The following is a 25190-nucleotide window of genomic DNA, read 5'->3' on the forward strand; positions in this document are numbered from 1 at the left end:
ACACCACGTAGTCAGTAGTACACACCACGTAGTCAGTAGTGTACACCACGTAGTCAGTAGTGTACACCACGTAGCCAGAAGTACACACCACGTAGTCAGTAGTGTACACCACGTAGTCAGTAGTGGACACCACGTAGTCAGTAGTACACACCACGTAGTCAGTAGTGTACACCACGTAGTCAGTAGTGTACACCACGTAGTCAGTAGTACACACCACGTAGCCAGTAGTACACACCACGTAGTCAGTAGTACACACCACGTAGTCAGTAGTACACACCACGTAGTCAGTAGTGTACACCACGTAGCCAGTAGTACACACCACGTAGTCAGTAGTGTACACCACGTAGCCAGTAGTACACACCACGTAGTCAGTAGTACACACCACGTAGTCAGTAGTGTACACCACGTAGTCAGTAGTGTACACCACGTAGCCAGTAGTACACACCACGTAGCCAGTAGTACACACCACGTAGTCAGTAGTGTACACCACGTAGTCAGTAGTGTACACCACGTAGCCAGTAGTACACACCACGTAGTCAGTAGTGTACACCACGTAGTCAGTAGTGTACACCACGTAGTCAGTAGTGTACACCACGTAGCCAGTAGTACACACCACGTAGTCAGTAGTACACACCACGTAGTCAGTAGTACACACCACGTAGTCAGTAGTGTACACCACATAGTCAGTAGTACACACCACGTAGTCAGTAGTACACACCACGTAGTCAGTAGTGTACACCACGTAGTCAGTAGTACACACCACGTAGTCAGTAGTGTACACCACGTAGTCAGTAGTACACACCACGTAGTCAGTAGTACACACCACGTAGTCAGTAGTACACACCACGTAGTCAGTAGAACACACCACGTAGTCAGTAGTACACACCACGTAGTCAGTAGTGTACACCACGTAGCCAGTAGTACACACCACGTAGTCAGTAGTACACACCACGTAGTCAGTAGTACACACCACGTAGTCAGTAGTACACACCACGTAGTCAGTAGTGCACACCACGTAGTAAGTAGTACACACCACGTAGTCAGTAGTGTACACCATGTAGTCAGTAGTACACACCACGTAGTCAGTGGTACACACCACGTAGTCAGTGGTACACACCACGTAGTCAGTGGTACACACCACGTAGTCAGTAGTGTACACCACGTAGTTAGTAGTACACACCACATAGTCAGTAGTGTACACCACGTAGTCAGTAGTACACACCACGTAGTCAGTAGTGTACACCATGTAGTCAGTAGTACACACCACGTAGTCAGTAGTGTACACCACGTAGTCAGTAGTACACACCACGTAGTCAGTAGTACACACCACGTAGTCAGTAGTACACACCACGTAGTCAGTAGTACACACCACGTAGTCAGTAGTACACACCACGTAGTCAGTAGTACACACCACGTAGTCAGTAGTGTACACCACGTAGTTAGTAGTACACACCACATAGTCAGTAGTGTACACCATGTAGTCAGTAGTACACACCACGTAGTCAGTAGTGTACACCACGTAGTCAGTAGTACACACCACGTAGTCAGTAGTACACACCACGTAGTCAGTAGTACACACCACGTAGTCAGTAGTACACACCACGTAGTCAGTAGTACACACCACGTAGTCAGTAGAACACACCACGTAGTCAGTAGTACACACCACGTAGTCAGTAGTGTACACCACGTAGCCAGTAGTACACACCACGTAGTCAGTAGTACACACCACGTAGTCAGTAGTACACACCACGTAGTCAGTAGTACACACCACGTAGTCAGTAGAACACACCACGTAGTCAGTAGTACACACCACGTAGTCAGTAGTACACACCACGTAGTCAGTAGTACACACCACGTAGTCAGTAGTGCACACCACGTAGTCAGTAGTACACACCACGTAGTCAGTAGTACACACCACGTAGTCAGTAGTACACACCACGTAGTCAGTAGTGCACACCACGTAGTCAGTAGTACACACCACGTAGTCAGTAGTACACACCACGTAGTCAGTAGTGCACACCACGTAGTCAGTAGTACACACCACGTAGTCAGTAGTACACACCACGTAGTCAGTAGTGCACACCACGTAGTCAGTAGTACACACCACGTAGTCAGTAGTACACACCACGTAGTCAGTAGTACACACCACGTAGTCAGTAGTACACACCACGTAGTCAGTAGTGCACACCACGTAGTCAGTAGTACACACCACGTAGTCAGTGGTACACACCACGTAGTCAGTAGTGTACACCACGTAGTTAGTAGTACACACCACATAGTCAGTAGTGTACACCACGTAGTCAGTAGTACACACCACGTAGTCAGTAGTGTACACCACGTAGTCAGTAGTGCACACCACGTAGTCAGTAGTGTACACCACGTAGTCAGTAGTGTACACCACGTAGTCAGTAGTGTACACCACGTAGTTAGTAGTACACACCACGTAGTCAGTAGTGTACACCACGTAGTCAGTAGTGCACACCACGTAGTCAGTAGTACACACCACGTAGTCAGTAGTGCACACCACGTATTCAGTAGTGTACACCACGTAGTCAGTAGTGTACACCACGTAGTCAGTAGTGTACACCACGTATTCAGTAGTGTACACCACGTATTCAGTAGTGTACACCACGTAGTCAGTAGTACACACCAGGTAGTCAGTAGTGCACACCACGTAGTCAGTAGTACACACCACGTAGTCAGTAGTACACACCACGTAGTCAGTAGTACACACCACGTAGTCAGTAGTGTACACCACGTAGTCAGTAGTACACACCACGTAGTCAGTAGTGCACACCACGTAGTCAGTAGTACACACCACGTAGTCAGTAGTACACACCACGTAGTCAGTAGTACACACCAGGTAGTCAGTAGTGCACACCACGTAGTCAGTAGTACACACCACGTAGTCAGTAGTGTACACCACGTAGCCAGTAGTACACACCACGTAGTCAGTAGTACACACCACGTAGCCAGTAGTACACACCACGTAGTCAGTAGTACACACCACGTAGTCAGTATTGCACACCACGTAGTCAGTAGTACACACCACGTAGTCAGTAGTACACACCACGTAGTCAGTAGTGTACACCACGTAGTCAGTAGTGCACACCACGTAGTCAGTAGTACACACCACGTAGTCAGTAGTGTACACCACGTAGTCAGTAGTACACACCACGTAGTCAGTAGTACACACCACGTAGTCAGTAGTGCACACCACGTATTCAGTAGTGTACACCACGTAGTCAGTAGTGTACACCACGTAGTCAGTAGTGTACACCACGTATTCAGTAGTGTACACCACGTATTCAGTAGTGTACACCACGTAGTCAGTAGTACACACCAGGTAGTCAGTAGTGCACACCACGTAGTCAGTAGTACACACCACGTAGTCAGTAGTACACACCACGTAGTCAGTAGTACACACCACGTAGTCAGTAGTGTACACCACGTAGTCAGTAGTACACACCACGTAGTCAGTAGTGCACACCACGTAGTCAGTAGTACACACCACGTAGTCAGTAGTACACACCACGTAGTCAGTAGTACACACCAGGTAGTCAGTAGTGCACACCACGTAGTCAGTAGTACACACCACGTAGTCAGTAGTGTACACCACGTAGCCAGTAGTACACACCACGTAGTCAGTAGTACACACCACGTAGCCAGTAGTACACACCACGTAGTCAGTAGTACACACCACGTAGTCAGTATTGCACACCACGTAGTCAGTAGTACACACCACGTAGTCAGTAGTACACACCACGTAGTCAGTAGTGTACACCACGTAGTCAGTAGTGCACACCACGTAGTCAGTAGTACACACCACGTAGTCAGTAGTGTACACCACGTAGTCAGTAGTACACACCACGTAGTCAGTAGTACACACCACGTAGTCAGTAGTACACACCACATAGTCAGTAGTACACACCACGTCGTCAGTAGTGTACACCACGTAGTCAGTAGTGTACACCAGGCAGTCAGTAGTACACACCACCACGTAGTCAGTAGTGTACACCACGTAGTCAGTAGTGTACACCACGTAGTCAGTAGTGTACACCACGTAGCCAGTAGTGTACACCACGTAGACAGTAGTGTACACCAGGTAGCCAGTAGTGTACACCACGTAGTCAGTAGTGTACACCACGTAGCCAGTAGTGTACACCACGTAGTCAGTAGTGCACACCACGTAGTCAGTAGTGTACACCACGTAGACAGTAGTGTACACCACGTAGTCAGTAGTGTACACCACGTAGTCAGTAGTGTACACCACGTAGACAGTAGTGTACACCACGTAGTCAGTAGTGTACACCACGTAGACAGTAGTGTACACCACGTAGTCAGTAGTGTACACCACGTAGTCAGTAGTGTACACCACGTAGCCAGTAGTGTACACCACGTAGCCAGTAGTGTACACCACGTAGCCAGTAGTGTACACCACGTAGACAGTAGTGTACACCACGTAGTCAGTAGTGTACACCACGTAGTCAGTAGTACACACCACGTAGTCAGTAGTGTACACCACATAGTCAGTAGTGTACACCACGTAGTCAGTAGTACACACCACGTAGTCAGTAGTGTACACCACGTAGTCAGTAGTACACACCACGTAGTCAGTAGTACACACCAAGTAGTCAGTAGTACACACCACGTAGTCAGTAGTACACACCAAGTAGTCAGTAGTGTACACCACGTAGTCAGTAGTACACACCACGTAGTCAGTAGTACACACCACGTAGTCAGTAGTACACACCAAGTAGTCAGTAGTACACACCACGTAGTCAGTAGTGTACACCACGTAGTCAGTAGTACACACCACGTAGTCAGTAGTACACACCAAGTAGTCAGTAGTACACACCACGTAGTCAGTAGTACACACCACGTAGTCAGTAGTGTACACCACGTAGTCAGTAGTACACACCACGTAGTCAGTAGTGCACACCACGTAGTCAGTAGTACACACCACGTAGTCAGTAGTACACACCACGTAGTCAGTAGTGTACACCACGTAGTCAGTAGTACACACCACGTAGTCAGTAGTACACACCACGTAGTCAGTAGTGTACACCACGTAGTCAGTAGTACACACCACGTAGTCAGTAGTACACACCACGTAGTCAGTAGTACACACCACGTAGTCAGTAGTGTACATCACGTAGTCAGTAGTACACACCAGGTAGTCAGTAGTACACACCACGTAGCCAGTAGTACACACCACGTAGTCAGTAGTGTACACCACGTAGTCAGTAGTACACACCACGTAGTCAGTAGTGTACACCACGCAGTCAGTAGTACACACCACCACGTAGTCAGTAGTGTACACCACGTAGTCAGTAGTGTACACCACGTAGTCAGTAGTGTACACCACGCAGTCAGTAGTACACACCACCACGTAGTCAGTATTGTACACCACGTCGTCAGTAGTGTACACCACGTAGTCAGTAGTGTACACCACGCAGTCAGTAGTACACACCACCACGTAGCCAGTAGTGTACACCACGTAGCCAGTAGTGTACACCACGTAGCCAGTAGTGTACACCACGTAGTCAGTAGTGTACACCACGTAGTCAGTAGTGTACACCACGTAGTCAGTAGTACACACCACGTAGTCAGTAGTGTACACCACATAGTCAGTAGTGTACACCACGTAGTCAGTAGTGCACACCACGTAGTCAGTAGTACACACCAAGTAGTCAGTAGTGTACACCACGTAGTCAGTAGTACACACCACGTAGTCAGTAGTGCACACCACGTAGTCAGTAGTACACACCACGTAGTCAGTAGTACACACCACGTAGTCAGTAGTGTACACCACGTAGTCAGTAGTGTACACCACGTAGTCAGTAGTGTACACCACGCAGTCAGTAGTACACACCACCACGTAGTCAGTATTGTACACCACGTCGTCAGTAGTGTACACCACGTAGTCAGTAGTGTACACCACGCAGTCAGTAGTACACACCACCACGTAGCCAGTAGTGTACACCACGTAGCCAGTAGTGTACACCACGTAGCCAGTAGTGTACACCACGTAGTCAGTAGTGTACACCACGTAGTCAGTAGTGTACACCACGTAGTCAGTAGTACACACCACGTAGTCAGTAGTGTACACCACATAGTCAGTAGTGTACACCACGTAGTCAGTAGTGCACACCACGTAGTCAGTAGTACACACCAAGTAGTCAGTAGTGTACACCACGTAGTCAGTAGTACACACCACGTAGTCAGTAGTGCACACCACGTAGTCAGTAGTACACACCACGTAGTCAGTAGTACACACCACGTAGTCAGTAGTGTACACCACGTAGTCAATAGTACACACCACGTAGTCAGTAGTACACACCACGTAGTCAGTAGTGTACACCACGTAGTCAGTAGTGCACACCACGTAGTCAGTAGTACACACCACGTAGTCAGTAGTGTACACCACGTAGTCAGTAGTACACACCACGTAGTCAGTAGTACACACCACGTAGTCAGTAGTACACACCACATAGTCAGTAGTGTACATCACGTAGTCAGTAGTACACACCAGGTAGTCAGTAGTACACACCACGTAGCCAGTAGTACACACCACGTAGTCAGTAGTACACACCACGTAGCCAGTAGTACACCCCACGTAGTCAGTTGTGTACACCACGTAGTCAGTAGTGCACACCACATAGTCAGTAGTGTACATCACGTAGTCAGTAGTACACACCAGGTAGTCAGTAGTACACACCACGTAGCCAGTAGTACACACCACGTAGTCAGTAGTGTACACCACGTAGTCAGTAGTACACACCACGTAGTCAGTAGTACACACCACGTAGTCAGTAGTACACACCACGTAGTCAGTAGTACACACCACGTCGTCAGTAGTGTACACCACGTAGTCAGTAGTACACACCACCACGTAGTCAGTAGTGTACACCACGTAGTCAGTAGTGTACACCACGTAGTCAGTAGTACACACCACCACGTAGCCAGTAGTGTACACCACGTAGCCAGTAGTGTACACCACGTAGACAGTAGTGTACACCACGTAGTCAGTAGTGTACACCACGTAGTCAGTAGTGTACACCACGTAGCCAGTAGTATACACCACGTAGTCAGTAGTGTACACCACGTAGCCAGTAGTGTACACCACGTAGTCAGTAGTGTACACCACGTAGCCAGTAGTGTACACCACGAAGTCAGTAGTGTACACCACGTAGCCAGTAGTGTACACCACGTAGTCAGTAGTACACACCACGTAGTCAGTAGTACACACCACGTAGTCAGTAGTGCACACCACGTAGTCAGTAGTGTACACCACGTAGTCAGTAGTGTACACCACGTAGCCAGTAGCGTACACCACGTAGTCAGTAGTGTACACCACGTAGCCAGTAGTGTACACCACGAAGTCAGTAGTGTACACCACGTAGCCAGTAGTGTACACCACGTAGTCAGTAGTACACACCACGTAGTCAGTAGTACACACCACGTAGTCAGTAGTGTACACCACGTAGTCAGTAGTGTACACCACGTAGTCAGTAGTGTACACCACGTAGCCAGTAGTGTACACCACGTAGTCAGTACTACACACCACGTAGTCAGTAGTACACACCACGTAGTCAGTAGTGTACACCACGTAGTCAGTAGTGTACACCACGTAGTCAGTAGTACACACCACGTAGCCAGTAGCGTACACCACGTAGTCAGTAGTACACACCACGTAGTCAGTAGTGCACACCACGTAGTCAGTAGTGTACACCACGTAGTCAGTAGTGTACACCACATAGTCAGTAGTACACACCACGTAGTCAGTAGTGTACACCAGGTAGTCAGTAGTACACACCAGGTAGTCAGTAGTACACACCACGTAGTCAGTAGTACACACCACGTAGTCAGTAGTGTACACCACGTAGTCAGTAGTACACACCACGTAGTCAGTAGTGCACACCACGTAGTCAGTGGTACACACCACGTAGTCAGTAGTGTACACCACGTAGTCAGTAGTGTACACGACGTAGTCAGTAGTACACACCACGTAGTCAGTAGTGTACACCACGTAGTCAGTAGTACACACCACGTAGTCAGTAGTGCACACCTCGTAGTCAGTAGTACACACCACGTAGTCAGTAGTGCACACCTCGTAGTCAGTAGTACACACCACGTAGTCAGTAGTGTACACCACGTAGTCAGTAGTAGACACCACGTAGTCAGTAGTGCACACCTCGTCGTCAGTAGTACACACCACGTAGTCAGTAGTGTACACTACGTAGTCAGTAGTACACACCACGTAGTCAGTAGTGTACACCACGTAGTCAGTAGTACACACCACGTAGTTAGTAGTACACACCACGTAGTCAGTAGTACACACCACGTAGTCAGTAGTGTACACCACGTAGTCAGTAGTACACACCACGTAGTCAGTAGTGTACACCACGTAGTCAGTGGTACACACCACGTAGTCAGTAGTACACACCACGTAGTCAGTAGTGTACACCACGTAGTCAGTGGTACACACCACGTAGTCAGTAGTGTACACCACATAGTCAGTAGTGTACACCACGTAGTCAGTAGTACACACCACGTAGTCAGTAGTGTACACCAGGTAGTCAGTAGTGTACACCACGTAGTCAGTAGTACACACCACGTAGTCAGTAGTGTACACCACGTAGTCAGTAGTACACACCACGTAGTCAGTAGTACACACCACGTAGTCAGTAGTACACACCACGTAGTCAGTAGTACACACCACGTAGTCAGTAGTGTACACCACGTAGTCAGTAGTACACACCACGTAGTCAGTAGTACACACCACGTAGTCAGTAGTACACACCAGGTAGTCAGTAGTGTACACCACGTAGTCAGTAGTACACACCACGTAGTCAGTAGTACACACCACGTAGTCAGTAGTGTACACCACGTAGTCAGTAGTACACACCATGTAGTCAGTAGTGCAGGGTGGGACGATGCGGCCTGCAGGGTGGGACTGGGTTCGGTCACCCCCTGGCCAAGCTGCTGCTGCTGCTACTGCTGCTGCTGCTACTGCTGCTGCTGCTACTGCTGCTACTGCTGCTGTTGCTACTGCTGCTGCTACTGCTGCTGCTGATCGGCTCAATGGGCCTGAGCAGCGGGGGGCCACGGTACGAGTCGGAACTCGACTCGGATCGGAACGCAACTCGGAACTCGCCCTTCACGGCCTCGCTGTGGCCGGAGGTCATCAGCAAGAGCGGCCAACTGGCGAGCCGCCGCCGCCACGTGCCGCTCTTTTGCTCCCCATGACGGGAATCCAAAATCCTCTTGGCCCCCCCCCCCCCCCCCCCCGCGGCCGGGCTGCCCCGGCTATCAGCTCTCCGAGGGGTGCGTCGTTGTTCCGGTCGTAACCCATGTCCGACGTTTTGCCGCCACGTCGCCCGGTGGGTGTGCCAGGAGGGGAGAGCGGCTCCCAAAGAGGCCGCCGTGAGCCTGGAGTTCCCGCGTCTCTCCCTCTCTCCCCGTGGTGGTCGCGTGGACTTTCCTCCGGGTCCTCCACATTTAGAATCAACGTCGAGCGTTCGTCGAGTATTTGGCTGCGATGAATGTCCACACGATGGTGACGAGCCGCTCCGTTCGAGCTGTCATTTGTGACAGCCAGGGTCGCTTCTGGAACAGAGCTACGTGGCAGTGGTGGCGTTATACCTGGAATTTATTTTTATAGTTTAGTCGATTCACGTGCCGATTCATCAGCGGGGAAAACATTTGTTTGAACCGTTGCTCACGCAAGGCCCCCGGCTCATCGACCACCCGAGATTAAAGTCGCAGCTGCCGGACTCCACACCAACAGCAGCCACGCGAACAATGAGACGGATCTGTCCACTCCGTCTCGCTCGCGGCCTCTCTCGATTAAACGCGCTGTCAAGAAAGGCCATCGCCCGAAAAACGTAGTTTTTAATTTTGAAGGCCACGCGCGCACACGCGGCGTTGGTATCGACGCGGTGATCGCCAAACACAGTCGCCGCCGCCGCCGATATCATTTGGAAGAGCGACACGGTCCGATCTTTGGCGACGAGGTTAACGACGGACCGCGTCGACTCACCGCGGACTCGCCGCGCAACACCTGAAGACTCGACGGCCGGTAATGGTGGTGCACACTTGAACCGGTCCTGGGCTCCCCCTAGGTTGATTCAGCCTCAAATAAGGACCTGGTGCAGTGTGAAGTCAACATCACCGGTGAAGGCGGCCCACACGTGGTGCTGCCCACCCACCACCCTCTCTTGTGCCGTTCTGGCCAAATTGCCCCACGAGTCTGTAAAGGCTACACGGGGGATCTTTGTCTTGTTTATGCCCCCACAAACCCCGAGGAATTATCAATCCTCACCCAGGAACCTAACAAAACGGAATTGCAAAAGTTCACCGTTGACCCCGACTATAAGTTAACCCCGACTATAAGTTGACACCGACTATAAGTTGACCCTGACTATAAGTTGACCCCGACTAAGTTGACCCTAACTATAAGTTGACCCCAACTATAAGTTGACCCCGACTATAAGTTGACCCCGACCAATACAATTTCAGCTTTGATTGTGAACCGAAGGTGCATCCTGAGCTTCCAGCGTCGTCGTCCACTCAGCGGTGGAGACGTCTCCACCCAGCGGTGGAGACGGCTCCACCCAGCGGTGGAAACGGCTCCACCCAGCGGTGGAGACGGCTCCACCCAGCGGTGGAGACGGCTCCACCCAGCGGTGGAGACGTCGCCACCCAGCGGTGGAAACGGCTCCACCCAGCGGTGGAGACGGCTTCACCGCACTCGAGTCGATCGGCGGGTCGCGCACGCGGTGGGCGAGAGCATGGGCGACTCCTCCGAGACGTGCTGGCCAGCGTGGAGGAGTAGGCCAAGAACAACCCTCTGGTCAGGAGGGGTTCTCCCTCGAGGTTCTCCCTCGAGCGGAGGGGACCCCTTCCGCCACGGGGCTGCGCCTTTCGCTTTCGTACCCCATCCCGGACGCGATCCGCCGACCCCCGCTAAGCGAGACTCTCCGCAATCGTGGCGCGAGAGCTTTATAACAACAACAAAATTACAAAAAATTTCCGGGCAAAAGCCGCGACCGCCGCCCTCTCCTAGCGACGAGAAACGTCGCTTAGCACCAAGTGGCCCTGGCGAGGCGTCTCCTGGCGCAGCATCTTCCCACCGCGCGTCCGAGCCGGCGCCGCTCAGGTGGAGCCGGCGTTGTTTTACCACCGCAAGAAACCGTGCCGGGCCGTGCCGGGCCGGGCCAGGCCGTGCCGGGCCGTGCCGCAGACGTCACGGGCGTGCGGCGAATGAGCGGAGACGCGCGTGGGTGACGCGGTGAGCGCGCCGGCGCGCCGTAGCCGCGGAACCGACCGCCGTCGCCCGCACGGCCCTATCCCTGCCCCCTGGCCCTGCTTGCCCCCCAACACAGATTGATGGCGAATTGCGGTTTGGCTCCGGCTCGGCTCGGATGGTGCCAGTGGAAAAGAGGTGTTGGAGGAGGAGGAGGAGGAGGAGGGGGGGAGGAAGAGGAGGAGCCAAGGTCACTTGGGTGAATAAAGTTTTGGTTTGAGAGCGGTTCTTTGGTTTTCCGTGCGAACTCGCCAGCGGTGTCTGGAGCACGTTGACGCTCGTGCCGGGGGCCGGGGGAGGTGAAGATTCCCAGCCCCCCCCCTCCCTCCCTCCCCCCGTTGAGGGGAGAGAGAGAGAGGGGACACGCTGGGAGGGCGCCATCCAGCAGCGGAGGGGGGCGCCGGTCGCCCGCCGCTGTCCCGTGGCCACCTACATGGCCTCCGCGTAGAATGCGTCCACCACCTCCTGGTAGAGCCGCAGCACCACCGGCCGCCTGAGCTTCATGGTGGGGCCTGTGGGGCAGCGGGACAGAGGGGCGGGCAGTCAGGACTCACCCACTCACCCACCCACTTACCCACCCACTCACCCACCTACTCACGCACACACCCCCTCACCCATCCACTCACCCATCCGCTCACCAACTCGCTCATCCACTTACCCACTCACCCACCTACTCGCTCATCCACTTACCCACTCACCCACCTACTCACCCACCTACTCACCCACCTACTCGCGCACAACCCCCTCATGCACACACCCCCTCACGCACACACCCCTCACCCATCCACTCACCCATCCACTTACCCATCCACTCACCCATCCACTCACCCACTCACCCACCCGCTCATCCACTCACCCACCCGCTCATCCACTCACCCACTCAACCAGCCACCCACTCACCCACCAACTTACTCACCCACCCACTTACTCATCCACCCACTTACCCACTCACCCACTCATCACCCACTCACTCACCCACCCACCCACTCACTCACCCCCCACCCACTCATCTACTGACTCACCCACCCACTCACTCGCCCATAAACCAGGGGCGGTGCAGGCAGCAGCGGGGGTTGGTGGATCACCGCATCAATATTGTGAAACAAACTCCCTACCCCGTGGGCGTCGAGGAGGAGCCGTACCCTGGCTCGCCGGATGAAGGCGGCACAGCAAAGTGCGGACTAATCTCCATCTGTCCCGTCTGTATGGGATATAGTGTTGCCCCCTTGCATGTGCGAGTTTTCTCCGGGTACTCCTGTTTCCTCCCACGCCTATATAGAGCTCGTTAATTGTCGGAAAACATCTGCATACGTAGGGGCCCGCAGAGCTTGGGTGAGCATTGGTAGCAACGGCTCACCACGTGGCTGACATTCCTCCTCGTGCCTCTCACTTCGAGGGTGAGCGACTGCCGTGTGGTGGCCGTGTGGTGCAAGTGGGAATCGCTGTTATTATTATTACTATTAGGTGGCTCAGAGGTCACGGACACTGTGTGGGTCAGTGGGTAGGTGAGTGAGTGGGTGAGTGAGTGAGTGAGTGGGTGGGTGGGTGAGTGGGTGGGTGGGTGGGTGAGTGGGTGGGTGGGTGAGTGAGTGGATGGGTGAGTGAGTGGGTGAGTGGGTAAGTGGGTGGGTGGGTGGGTGAGTGAGTGGGTGAGTGGGTAAGTGGGTGGGTGGGTGGGTGTGTGAGTGGGTGGGTGAGTGGGTGGGTGGGTGAGTGGGTGGGTGAGTGGGTGGGTGAGTGGGTGGGTGAGGGAGTGGGTGGGTGAGTGAGTGAGTGGGTGTGTGGGTGGGTGGGTGAGTGGGTGGGTGGGTGAGTGAGTGGGTGGATGAGTGAGTGGGTGGGTGGGTGAGTGGGTGGGTGGGTGTGTGAGTGGGTGGGTGAGTGAGTGAGTGGGTGGGTGAGTGGGTGGGTGGGTGAGTGAGTGAGTGAGTGAGTGGGTGGGTGGGTGGGTGAGTGGGTGGGTGGGTGGGTGGGTGAGTGGGTGGGTGGGTGGGTGAGTGGGTGAGTGGGTGGGTGGGTGAATGGGTGGGTGGGTGAGTGGGTGGGTGGGTGAGTGGGTGGGTGGGTGGGTGAGTGAGTAGGTGGGTGGGTGGTGAGTGGGTGGGTGGGTGAGTGAGTGGGTGGGTGGGTGAGTGGGTGAGTGAGTGGGTGGGTGGGTGAGTGGGTGGGTGGGTGGGTGGGTGGGTGGGTGAGTGAGTGGGTGGGTGGGTGGGTGGGTGAGTGGGTGGGTGGGTGAGTGTGTGAGTGGGTGGGTGAGTGGGTGTGTGAGTGGGTGTGTGAGTGGGTGTGTGAGTGGGTGGGTGGGTGGGTGGGTGGGTGAGTGAGTGGGTGGGTGGGTGAGTGAGTGGGTGAGTGGAAAAGCCGGGAGAGAGCAGAAGAGGTGAGTGAGAGTGGGAGAGGCGAGGGGAGGGTCGCCCCGCTCACCGAGTTCCCCCCCGGAAACCGTGAAGTCGTGGGGGATGAGGGCCCACTTCTGCACGCGCTGGGCGTTGGAGATGGCGGCGCGGTTGACGCGCTCTATCCCCTGCTGGATGGCGGCCAGCACTGCCGCGTCACCGCCACTGCCACGGCCGCCCAGCGCGGGCGCCACCTGCACGACCGCGGCAACATCATCGCCATCATCGTCGACACCATCGCCAACATCGTCACCATCGACATCATAATTGCCGTCGACATCGTCACCATCGTCCACATCGTCGCCATCATCGACATCATCATCGCCACCATCATTGTCATCGACATCGTCACCATCTCAACCACCAGCGCCACCCACAGGGGTGAGGCCCACGGCTCCAGAGCGCCACCTCGTGGCTGCCACCCACAGCGGCTCTCAGACTCGGAACCTGGCACCCCCCCCAGCACCCACCCCCCCCCGTGCCCCACCCCCCCCGTGCCCCCACCTGCGAGGCGAGGGTGGCGCTGCTCCCCGCCGAGCGGCAGAACTGCACGGCCTCGGGGCTCAGCTGGTCCCCCGGCTCGCCCGTGTCGGGGTCCGCCGAGCACTGCACCACACACAGACAAAGGTCCCCCGTGTAGCCCACGCCGGCACGACGCGCACTGGGGTGGGCGACCCTCGTCGTCACCGCGGGCCCGCCCGTCTCGCCGGTGCCGATGCCGAGCCACCGCACCCGGTACTCGTCCAAGGGCGACTCGACCTCAGGGTCGGTTCAAGCGTCACCGGCGTCGGCCGCGAGCGGGAATCGACCTCGGGTTCACCGGTTCCTGGCGCTTTGCGCTAACCGCCGTGCCGCCGCTCCACCCCCCACACTTAAAACAACGCGCGAACGCAGCGACGACGACAACCGCCATTCGCCGCGACGTGGCGGTGACGTCACCACGGCGCTGCGTGCCAGGCTAGGTGCACTTCGCACGAGGCTCGGCTGCCAATAGGGAGCTCCGGTCGTAGGCACGCTGCCCAGGCGGCGCGAGCTTCTCCACTCCCTCCGCAGCCGCCCCGTCGCTCACGGGGAGTCGAGGCACGGGGGGGAGGAGCGGCTGATGACCACAAATACCCAGGCAGGTGCTTTGCTTTTTGTGTGACCGGTGGGCAAGGCCCCGTGTCCCTTCGTTGCAGCCCTTCAGGGTCAGCGGTTGCACCTACGGCGTCTTCTCAGAGTGCGCAGCAGCCAGCAGAGAATCCGCATGCAACAAAAAACACATTCCCCCCCCCCCCCCCCCGGTAGCCGTAACAGTCTGTCGGGGCAAGTGCTGTCAGCGAGCACCTATCAAGGCCGGCACGGTACGCGAGGGGGCGGGTGGCCAGCACCACGCCCGGCCGCCTTTGTCTCCCGAGTGATGATGTTTACACACCGCACCAGGTACTCATTTGAAGCTGAGTCGACCTAGGGGAGGCTCAGGACCGGTTCAGATAATCGTCACCGGTGTTGGCCATGAGCGGGAATCGAACTCGGGACGCCGGGTTCGTAGCGCGAACCGCTGCACAACCGCTCCCTGATCCGCACGCACACAGACACACACAGACAATCGACACACACGCACACACACACAGACACACAGAAACACACAGACAATCGACACACACACACACAGACAATCGACACACACACACACACAAACACATAGAAACACACAGACAATCGACACACACGCACACACACACACACACAGACACACAGAAACACACAGACAATCGACACACACACACACAGACAATCGACATACACACACAATCGACACACACAATCGACACGCACACACACAGACAACCGACACACACGGGGTAGCGCATTTGCGGCTTGCTACAGAGCTTCGCGGTTCGAATCCAGCGACTGTTCTGGTGAATGCCGCGTGGCATGAACGGCGTAAATACCACGCGCCCTCTCCCTCGCTCGCAGCGGGACGTGAAGGAATTTGTCAAATTGTAAAATGACTCCAAGTGGGGTCACACGGCACCAGCGGCGGTGGCGGCAGCACCGCCACCCTGCAGGCCGCGTCTGTGGAGCACAGCAGCAGCAGCATCTCGCTTGTGCGCTGTGAGGGTGATCTTCACCATAGCGCCCAGACCACGTGCCCTCGTGATGGAGAGGGTGGGTGAGCGAGTGGATGAATGGGTGATTAAGGTACAGTGAGTGAGCGGTTGGGTGATTGAGTGAACGAATGAGTGATGAGTGAGTGAATGGGTGGTTGAGTGGTTGAGTGATTGAGTGATCAGCTGGGCGAGTGAGTGGGTGGATGAGTGACTCTCTTCCCCTCTGTCAAAAACAACAGCAGCAGCAGCGCCTCCCCTCCTGGCGATCGCCCTGCATTGTGGTAACGATCGCTCCCGTACCACATGGTAACCATCGCTCCCGTACTACATGGTAACCATCGCTCCCGTACCACATGGACTAAATCGTTGTTATTATTATTATCCGCCCATCCGTGTGTGCGTCCACCCTCCCGCGCCCCGCCCCTACCTTGAGCGTGAGCAGCATGGAGAGGAACTTTCGCTTGTCTCCGATCACCATGGCGAAGGAGACGATCGGCAGTGCCTCCTTCACCGCATCCTCAATGGGCACGGGCGCCACGTTCTCGCCGCCCGCCGTGATGATGAGCTCTGCCGCGACGAGGTGACGGATGGGGAGAGGAGGGGGAGGGGGGGGACATCCGACTCGTCAACACAAACGGCATCGAACACCTTTTAGCTCCTCTTGACCGCACCTCCGATTAGCACGGTTGGCTACGTAGGGTGTGAAGGAAATTCAACATACATACAGTGAGGGAAAAAAGTATTTGATCCCCTGCTGATTTTGTACGTTTGCCCACTGACAAAAAAATGATCAGTCTATAATTTTAATGGTAGGTTTATTTGAACAGTGAGAGACAGAATAACAACAACAAAATCCAGAAAAACGCATGTCAAAAATGTTATAAATTGATTTGCATTTTAATGAGGGAAATAACTTTTGACCCCCTCTCAATCAGAAAGATTTCTGGCTCCCAGGTGTCTTTTATACAGGTAACGAGCTGAGATTAGGAGCACACTCTTAAAGGGAGTGCTCCTAATCCCAGCTTGTTACCTGTATAAAAGACACCTGTTCACAGAAGCAATCAATCAATCAGATTCCAAACTCTCCACCATGGCCAAGACCAAAGAGCTCTCCAAGGATGTCAGGGACAAGATTGTAGACCTACACAAGGCTGGAATGGGCTACAAGACGATCGCCAAGCAGCTTGGTGAGAAGGTGACAACAGTTGGTGCGATTATTCGCAAATGGAAGAAACACAAAAGAACTGTCAATCTCCCTCGGCCTGGGGCTCCATGCAAGATCTCACCTCGTGGAGTTGCAATGATCATGAGAACGGTAAGGAATCAGCCCAGAACTACACGGGAGGATCTTGTCAGTGATCTCAAGGCAGCTGGGACCATAGTCACCAAGAAAACAGTTGGTAACACACTACGCCGTGAAGGACTGAAATCCTGCAGCGCCCGCAAGGTCCCCCTGCTCAAGAAAGCACATATACATGCCCGTCTGAAGTTTGCCAATGAACATCTGAATGATTCAACTGGGTGAAAGTGTTGTGGTCAGATGAGACCAAAATAGAGCTCTTTGGCATCAACTCAACTCGCCGTGTTTGGAGGAGGAGGAATGCTGCCTATGACCCCAAGAACACCATCCCCACCGTCAAACATGGAGGTGGAAACATTATGCTTTGGGGGTGTTTTTCGGCTAAGGGGACAGGACAACTTCACCACATCAAAGGGACGATGGACGGGGCCATGTACCGTCAAATCTTGGGTGAGAACCTCCTTCCCTCAGCCAGGGCATTGAAAATGGGTCGTGGATGGGTATTCCAGCATGACAATGACCCAAAACACACGGCCAAGGCAACAAAGGAGTGGCTCAAGAAGAAGCACATTAAGGTCCTGGAGTGGCCTAGCCAGTCTCCAGACCTTAATTCCATATAAAATCTGTGGAGGGAGCTGAAGGTTCGAGTTGCCAAACGTCAGCCTCAAAACCTTAATGACTTGGAGAAGATCTGCAAAGAGTGGGACAAAATCCCTCCTGAGATGTGTGCAAACCTGGTGGCTTTGTCAGTGGGCAAACGTACAAAATCAGCAGGGGATCAAATACTTTTTTCCCTCACTGTACATACAAACCAGCCAATGGGATCACAGCGACACTTGCGAACGAGCCAATGGGATCACAGCGACGCCCGCGAATGAGCCAATGGGATCGCAGCGACGCCCGCGAACGAGCCAATGGGATCACAGCGATGCCCGCGATTGAGCCAATGAGATCGCAGCAACGCCCGCGAACCAGCGAATGGTATCGCAGCGAAGTGCGGGCAAGCGGGGCAGTGCGGGGGTGGGGGGCGGCACCTTTGAGGCGGCCGGTAATGAAGACAAAGCCTTCCTCGTCGATCCGGCCCAGGTCACCCGAGTGGAGCCAGCCTTCGGGGTCCAGGGCGTCGTGCGTCATCGCCTCCTGGCCCAGGTAGCCCATGAAGACGTTCCGCCCCCAGAAGCAGAGCTCGCCGCACCCCTCCGCGTCCGGCAAGGCGAGCCGCGTGCGGCAGCCGAACATTGACTTGCCGCAGCTACGCGGGCGGAGACGAGGCGGAGGAGCGGGGTGGGTGGTGGGGGGTGGTAGGAGAGGAGACGCGGGGAGGCAAGGGGAAACGTGGGGGAGATGGAGGAGACACGGGGAGACGTGGAGAGACACAGTGAGACACAGGGGAAGGAATAAGAGACACATGGAGACATGGCTCTGCCGGGAGAAGGCGCGGGGATATAGCGTTGCCCCCTTGCATGCACGTGTTTTCTCCGGGTGCTCCGGTTTCCTCCTACGCGAATACACTCATATACTGGCCGACACCACCTTGACATACAGAGGACTGCAGAACTGGGGCAGTTGTTGGCACTGGCTCCTTCCCACCTGCCTGCGGTCCCACCTCATTGCACCTCCGAGGCCGACACAGAGGTGCAAGGAGAGGGTATCCCCCGTGGCCTCGTCACGCTGGGCGATGCCGAGTCACGGGGCTCCGGCGTGAGCACGCGAGGTTGTCCGCGCGTTTGTGGCGGGACACGCAGGGCAAAGCGAAACGCAATACAGGGACTCCTCTGCTTTAGTATAAATACGTGTTGATTTTGATTCATGTTGTTTTTTCTGACTTTATGTGAACGAAAAGACACCAATTAGCCCGTTTTCTCATTGAAAACAGGTACATTTCAAACTATCACTGTCCTGGTCACAAAAGCAAAGTTTGTGGAGTATAATAGCCATTTTTAAAATACTTTTTAGGCATAAGCAATTAAGAAATAACACTTACTACCCAGGAACAAAATAGTGTTACATAGTGTGTGTGTACCTGTGTGTGTGTGTGTAGGGGGCGGTCGAAAGTGGTTAGCGGCAACCCGAGTTTGATTCCTCGCTGGGCCTCCCCTAGGTTGACTCAGCCTCAAATTGAGTACCTGGTGCGGTCTATAAAAAACATCATCACTGGGGAAACAAAGGCGGTCGGGCGTGGTGCTGGCCTCCCACCCCCTCGTGTGCCGTGCCAACCTTCATTCGATGCTCGCTAACAGCACTTGCCCCGACAGTCTGTTAAGGCTATACGGGGGATCTTTGTCTTTGTAGGGAGCGGTGGAGTAGCTGTTAGCACCCTGCGCTACGAACCCGGCGACCCCCTAACGACCAACAACACCAGTGACGATTATCTGAACAACCGGTCCTGGGCCTCCCCTAGGTCGACTTGGCCTCAAACGAGTACCCGGTGCGGTGTGTAAACATCGCCACTGGGGAGACAAAGGCGGCCGGGGAGTGGCGATGGCCACCCACCCTCTCGTGCCACAGTGCTCGCCAACAACATCGCCCGGGCCCCGACAGCGCGCCACGCGTCCCCCGCTCACCTGGTGAGGCGGCACCGAGCACCACGCGTCCCCGCTCACCTGGTGAGGCGGCAGGCCGTGGCCGTGGAGAGCGTGTGAGGGCCCGAGCTCTCGCTCATGCCGTACAGCTCGAGCACGGCCATGTCGAGGCTGAGGAAGAACTCGAGCGTCTCCCGCGAGGCCGGCGCCGCGCCCACGTAGAGCCGCCCGCAGCGGCCCAGGCCCAGCGCCGCGCGCACCCTGCGGAACACCAGCGCGCTCGCCAGCCCGTAGCCCCACGGCGACGAGCCCTCGCTGGCGGGGGGGGAGCAGTGGGGGGGAGGGGGGGTGGGCAATGATGGCAGAGTTAGACACTTGGGTTCGATAGTTAAGTTAATCTTGATTTCAAGCTTTCATGACTGCAGGGATCCATAGTCTTTGGTTCTTTCGGTAAAATAAATCACGACGTTTCGATTGCAACACAAGCAATCATCATCAGGTGGGAAAATCACAGCAAGAAAAAAAATGTTTTTGCTGAAGTGTGAGAGAGATGCCGTGGTAAAAGGTACCCAGTCGAGTATAGAATATCTGAAAAGGTCATGGGAGGGGCCCATGACCAATTCAGATATTCGTCACTGGTGCTAGTGGCCTGTGTGCTGGAATTGAACTCGGGATCTCCAGGTTTGTAGCGCAGCGTCCCGAAACGCGACACCACTGCTCCCCACGAAGACAAAGACCCCCCGTGTAGCCTGTAACAGGCTGTTGGTCCCCCGTGTAGCCTGTAACAGGCTGTTGGTCCCCCGTGTAGCCTGTGACAGGCTGTTGGTCCCCCGTGTAGCCTGTGACAGGCTGTTGGTCCCCCGTGTAGCCTGTGACAGGCTGTTGGTCCCCCGTGTAGCCTGTGACAGGCTGTTGGTCCCCCGTGTAGCCTGTGACAGGCTGTTGGTCCCTCGTGTAGCCTGTGACAGGCTGTTGGTCCCCCGTGTAGCCTGTGACAGGCTGTTGGTATAGTTTCTGTTAGCGAGCACCTGTGAAGTCCGGCACCGCACATGAGGGGGTGGGTTGCCAGCACCACGCCCGACCACCTCTGCCTCCCCAGTGGCGATGTTTTTTACACACCGCACCAGGTACTCATTTGAGGCTGAGTCGACCTAGGGGAGGCCCAGGACCGGTTCAGCTATTCGTCAATGGTGTTGGTGGCCGTGAGCGGGAATCGAACTCCGGGTTCGTAAGCGCAGCGCGACAGCTAACCGTTACACACGCACGCACAGGCACGTGCGCACACACACATGCACAGACACACGCACACACGCACAGACACACGCACACACACGCACAGACACGTACACACACACACGTGCACACACACACACGCACAGACACGTGCACACACACGCACAGAAACGTGCACACATACACACGCACAGATACATGCACAGACACGTGCACACACACACACGCACAGACACGTGCGCACACACACACGCACAGACACGTGCGCACACACACACGCACAGACACGTGCGCACACACACACGCACACACACACGCACAGACACGTGCGCGCACACACACGCACAGACACGTGCGCATACACACACACGCACAGACACGTGCGCACACACACATGCACAGACACATGCGCACACACACACGCACAGACACGTGCACACACACACACGTGCGCACACACACACGCACACACACACGCACACACACACACGCACAGACACGTGCACACACACACACGCACAGACACGTGCGCACACACACACGCACAGACACGTGCGCACACACACACGCACAGACACGTGCGCACACACACACACGCACAGACACGTGCGCACACACACACGCACAGACACGTGCGCACACACACACGCACAGACACGTGCGCGCACACACACGCACAGACACGTGCGCACACACACACGCACACACACACGCACAGACACGTGCGCGCACACACACGCACAGACACGTGCGCACACACACACGCACAGACACGTGCGCACACACACACGCACAGACATGTGCGCACACACACATGCACAGACACATGCGCACACACACACGCACAGACACGTGCACACACACACACGTGCGCACACACACACGCACACACACACGCACACACACACACGCACAGACACGTGCACACACACACACGCACAGACACGTGCGCACACACACACGCACAGACACGTGCGCACACACACACACGCACAGACACGTGCGCACACACACACGCACAGACACGTGCGCACACACACACGCACAGACACGTGCGCACACACACACGTGCGCACACACACACGCACGCACACGTGCGCGCACACACACGCACAGACACGTGCGCACACACACACGCACAGACACGTGCGCACACACACACATGCACAGACACGTGCGCACACACACATGCACAGACACGTGCGCACACACACACGCACAGACACGTGCACACACACACACGTGCGCACACACGTGCACACACACGTGCGCACACACACACACGCACACACACACACGCACAGACACGTGCACACACACACACGCACAGACACGTGCGCACACACACACACACACGCACAGACACGTGCGCACACACACACACACACACACAGACACGTGCGCACACACACACGCACAGACACGTGCGCACACACACACGCACAGACACGTGCGCGCACACACACGCACAGACACGTGCGCACACACACGCACAGACACGTGCGCACACACACACGCACAGACACGTGCGCACGCACACACACGCACAGACACACGCACACACACACAGACACGTGCATACACACGCAGACACGTGCATACACACGCACAGACACGTGCGCACACACACACGCACAGACACGTGCGCACACACACACGCACAGACGTACGCGCACACACACGCACAGACACGTGCGCGCACACACACGCAGACACGTGCGCGCACACACACGCACAGACACGTGCGCACACACACACGCACAGACACACGCACACACACACAGACACGCGCACACACGCACAGACACGTGCGCGCACACACACGCACAGACACGTGCGCACACACACACGCACAGACACGTGCACAGACACGTGCACACACACACAGACACACGCACAGACACACGCACAGACACGTGCGCGCACTCGCTCTCACCCCTTCATGGCATTGCGGTTGGCCTCCAGGCCGATGCCGCGGGCCCAGGCGGAGATGGCGCGCCTGACGGCTCCGGCCTGCGCCCCCGTGGCGCGCATCGCCTCCATCATCTTCTCCCAGACGCGCGGCACCCCCAGGAACACCGTGGGCTGCACCTCCTTCAGCGTGCCCACCAGCGAGCCCTGTCGGCGGGACGCACCAAAGACAAAGATCCACCGTGTAGCCTTACGGACCTGTTGGGGCAAGTGCTGTTAGTGGGGGTGGGGGGTGGGTGGGTGTGGGAGTGGGTGAGGGTGGGGGTGTGTGGGGGTGGGGGTCGGGGAGTAGGTGGGTGGGTGTGGGGGTGTGGGTGGGTGTGGGGGGATGGGGGGGTGGGTGGGTGGGTGGGTGTGGGGGGGTGTGGGGGAGTTGGAGGGTGGGTGGGTTGGTGTGCGGGGGTGTGGGGGTGGGTTGGTGTGGGTAGGTGGGTGAGTGGGTAGGTGGGTGGGTGGGTACGTGGGTGGGTGGGTGGATACGTGGGTGGGTACGTGGGTGGGTGGGTAGGTGGGTAGGTGGGTGGGTGGGTACGTGGGTGGGTGGGTACGTGGGTGGGTACGTGGGTGGGTGGGTAGGTGGGTGGGTGGGGGGACGAACCTTGAGCGCGTCAGGCTGTGCGAAGTAGACGGCGCCGCACTGCTGCATGGGCACCCACAGGTCCAGCATCTGCGCCGCCACGTGGCTCAGTGGTAGGTAGCTCACCGTGACGTCCTCCGGCGTGAAGCCCGTCATCTCGCTCGCCACGCGCGACGTCCACGTGAGCTGCGACGCACAAACGGGGGCGGCGGTGGGGGGCGATAAACAGACGATCGCGCGTGAGCGCGGTGGCTAAGAGATGTCGACTACCTCGCCTGGTGTACAGGAGGTCGTGGGTTCGATCCCGACCCTGACGCCTGCTGCACATTTGGAGTTCGCGTGTCTCTCTCACAGAGCTTCGTGTGGAGCGACAGGCCAGGTAGCTTTCACAAAGTGTTATGCAGCTGATGAAAAGAGAATGTCGCTCGACTGATTGGGAGTGAGACCTCGGCTACCAAACCGGAGCTGGTCATGACAAAGACACACGCACACAGACGCAGGTGTTCTCACACATGCACACGCATTTACAGACCAACAAAGACAAACACACAAAGACAAAAGATGCCCCGCATAGCCTCAGCAGACTACTGGGACAACTGCACCTATGAAGGACGGCACAGCACACAAGGGGGTAAATGACCAGCACCACGCCCGGCCGCCTTTGTCTCCCTAGTACACAATGCGCACAGGTACTCATGAGGCCGAGTCGACCTAGGGGAGGCCCAGATAATCGTCGCTCGTGATGAACGCGAGCGAAAATTTAACTCGAATGGCTGCTACGCCACCGCTTTCCACACACACACGCGCACAGACACACAAGCACGCACAGACACACACACAAGCACACACATGCACACACACGCGCAGACACACAACAACAACCGCCATTCGCTTCACGAACTACGTGGTCGAAAAAGATGTTAAATAATGTGGGAGCCAGAGGACATCCCTGTCGCACCCCAAGATGTACAGGGAAAGGCTCCGACTTCCGGCCACGTAGTTTTACCCGGGCCCGCTCACCATCATAAAGGTCCTTAATGATCGTGAGCAGAGGGTCAGGGACCCCAAAAGCACAAAGAACAACCCAGAGCCCAGGCCTACTGATGGTATCATAGGCCTTGACCAGGTCAAAAAAGCAGAGATGTAGGTCTTGTTGGAATTCCCTACAACTTTGCTGGAGCAGACGGACAAAAAATGGCATCTGTGCAGAACCTTCCTTTCCTGAAACCGCATTTGGGCTCCGCAAGCCTCTCCTCAACGTGCCTAGCAAGGCGATGTTAAATAATCCTTGCCAGGATCTTTCCCAGCACACTGAGGAGTGATATGCCCCCGTAGTTGTTACACTCTGTACGGTCCCCCTTCTTAAAGAGGGGGACCACCAGGGCATCCTTCCAATCCTGCAGAACCCGTCCAGTGGTCCAGACTGTTGTTATGATGTCATGTAGGGCAGTCTGTGCACAAATGCCACCCTCCCTCAGAATTTTGCTTGGGAGATCATCTCTATCCCGAGAGGCCACTTTAGCTATCACCTGTGACAGGAGGTCATAGAAGGCATCTGACTCATCGGCCTTGCCTGCATCCCTCCACGAATGTTCGTCTTCGGTGGGGGCATAAGTAACCACGACCACCACTCCTCACCTCTGGTTTCTGGTTGATGGGAAGGCGAGCCCAAAGTAGCCTGGAGCTTACAGCTTCCCACACCTCACCGCCACGCTCCCACGCCCCCTTCATTCTTTTGTTCAGAAGAAGAGCCACACCCTATTGTTTGGCAGTTTCCTGCCCCGAGT

The 25190-nt window shown here is 55.6% G+C and overlaps 1 protein-coding gene across 7 annotated transcripts in view; it reads right to left on the reverse strand.

Moving 5' to 3' along the window:
• Positions 1-9879: 9879 nt before the first annotated feature.
• Positions 9880-25190, reverse strand: part of LOC144949366 (long-chain-fatty-acid--CoA ligase ACSBG2-like) — an 80976-nt gene continuing 65665 nt past the window's right edge. For all 7 annotated transcript variants that reach the window (XM_078879364.1, XM_078879359.1, XM_078879360.1 and 4 more), the window contains 8 exons: positions 23425-23589; positions 22792-22973; positions 19704-19937; positions 18135-18352; positions 16228-16367; positions 14212-14313; positions 13736-13901; positions 9880-11823 (listed from right to left, as the gene is read on the reverse strand). In XM_078879364.1, coding sequence (XP_078735490.1) covers positions 11741-11823; positions 13736-13901; positions 14212-14313; positions 16228-16367; positions 18135-18352; positions 19704-19937; positions 22792-22973; positions 23425-23589 — 1290 coding nt within the window. In that variant the 3' untranslated portion in view covers positions 9880-11740. The remainder of the gene's footprint in view (positions 11824-13735; positions 13902-14211; positions 14314-16227; positions 16368-18134; positions 18353-19703; positions 19938-22791; positions 22974-23424; positions 23590-25190) is intronic.

This window comes from Lampetra fluviatilis, chromosome 53 (assembly GCF_964198595.1).
Source record: "Lampetra fluviatilis chromosome 53, kcLamFluv1.1, whole genome shotgun sequence".
In the NCBI taxonomy this organism is placed as follows: Eukaryota; Metazoa; Chordata; class Hyperoartia; order Petromyzontiformes; family Petromyzontidae; genus Lampetra; species Lampetra fluviatilis.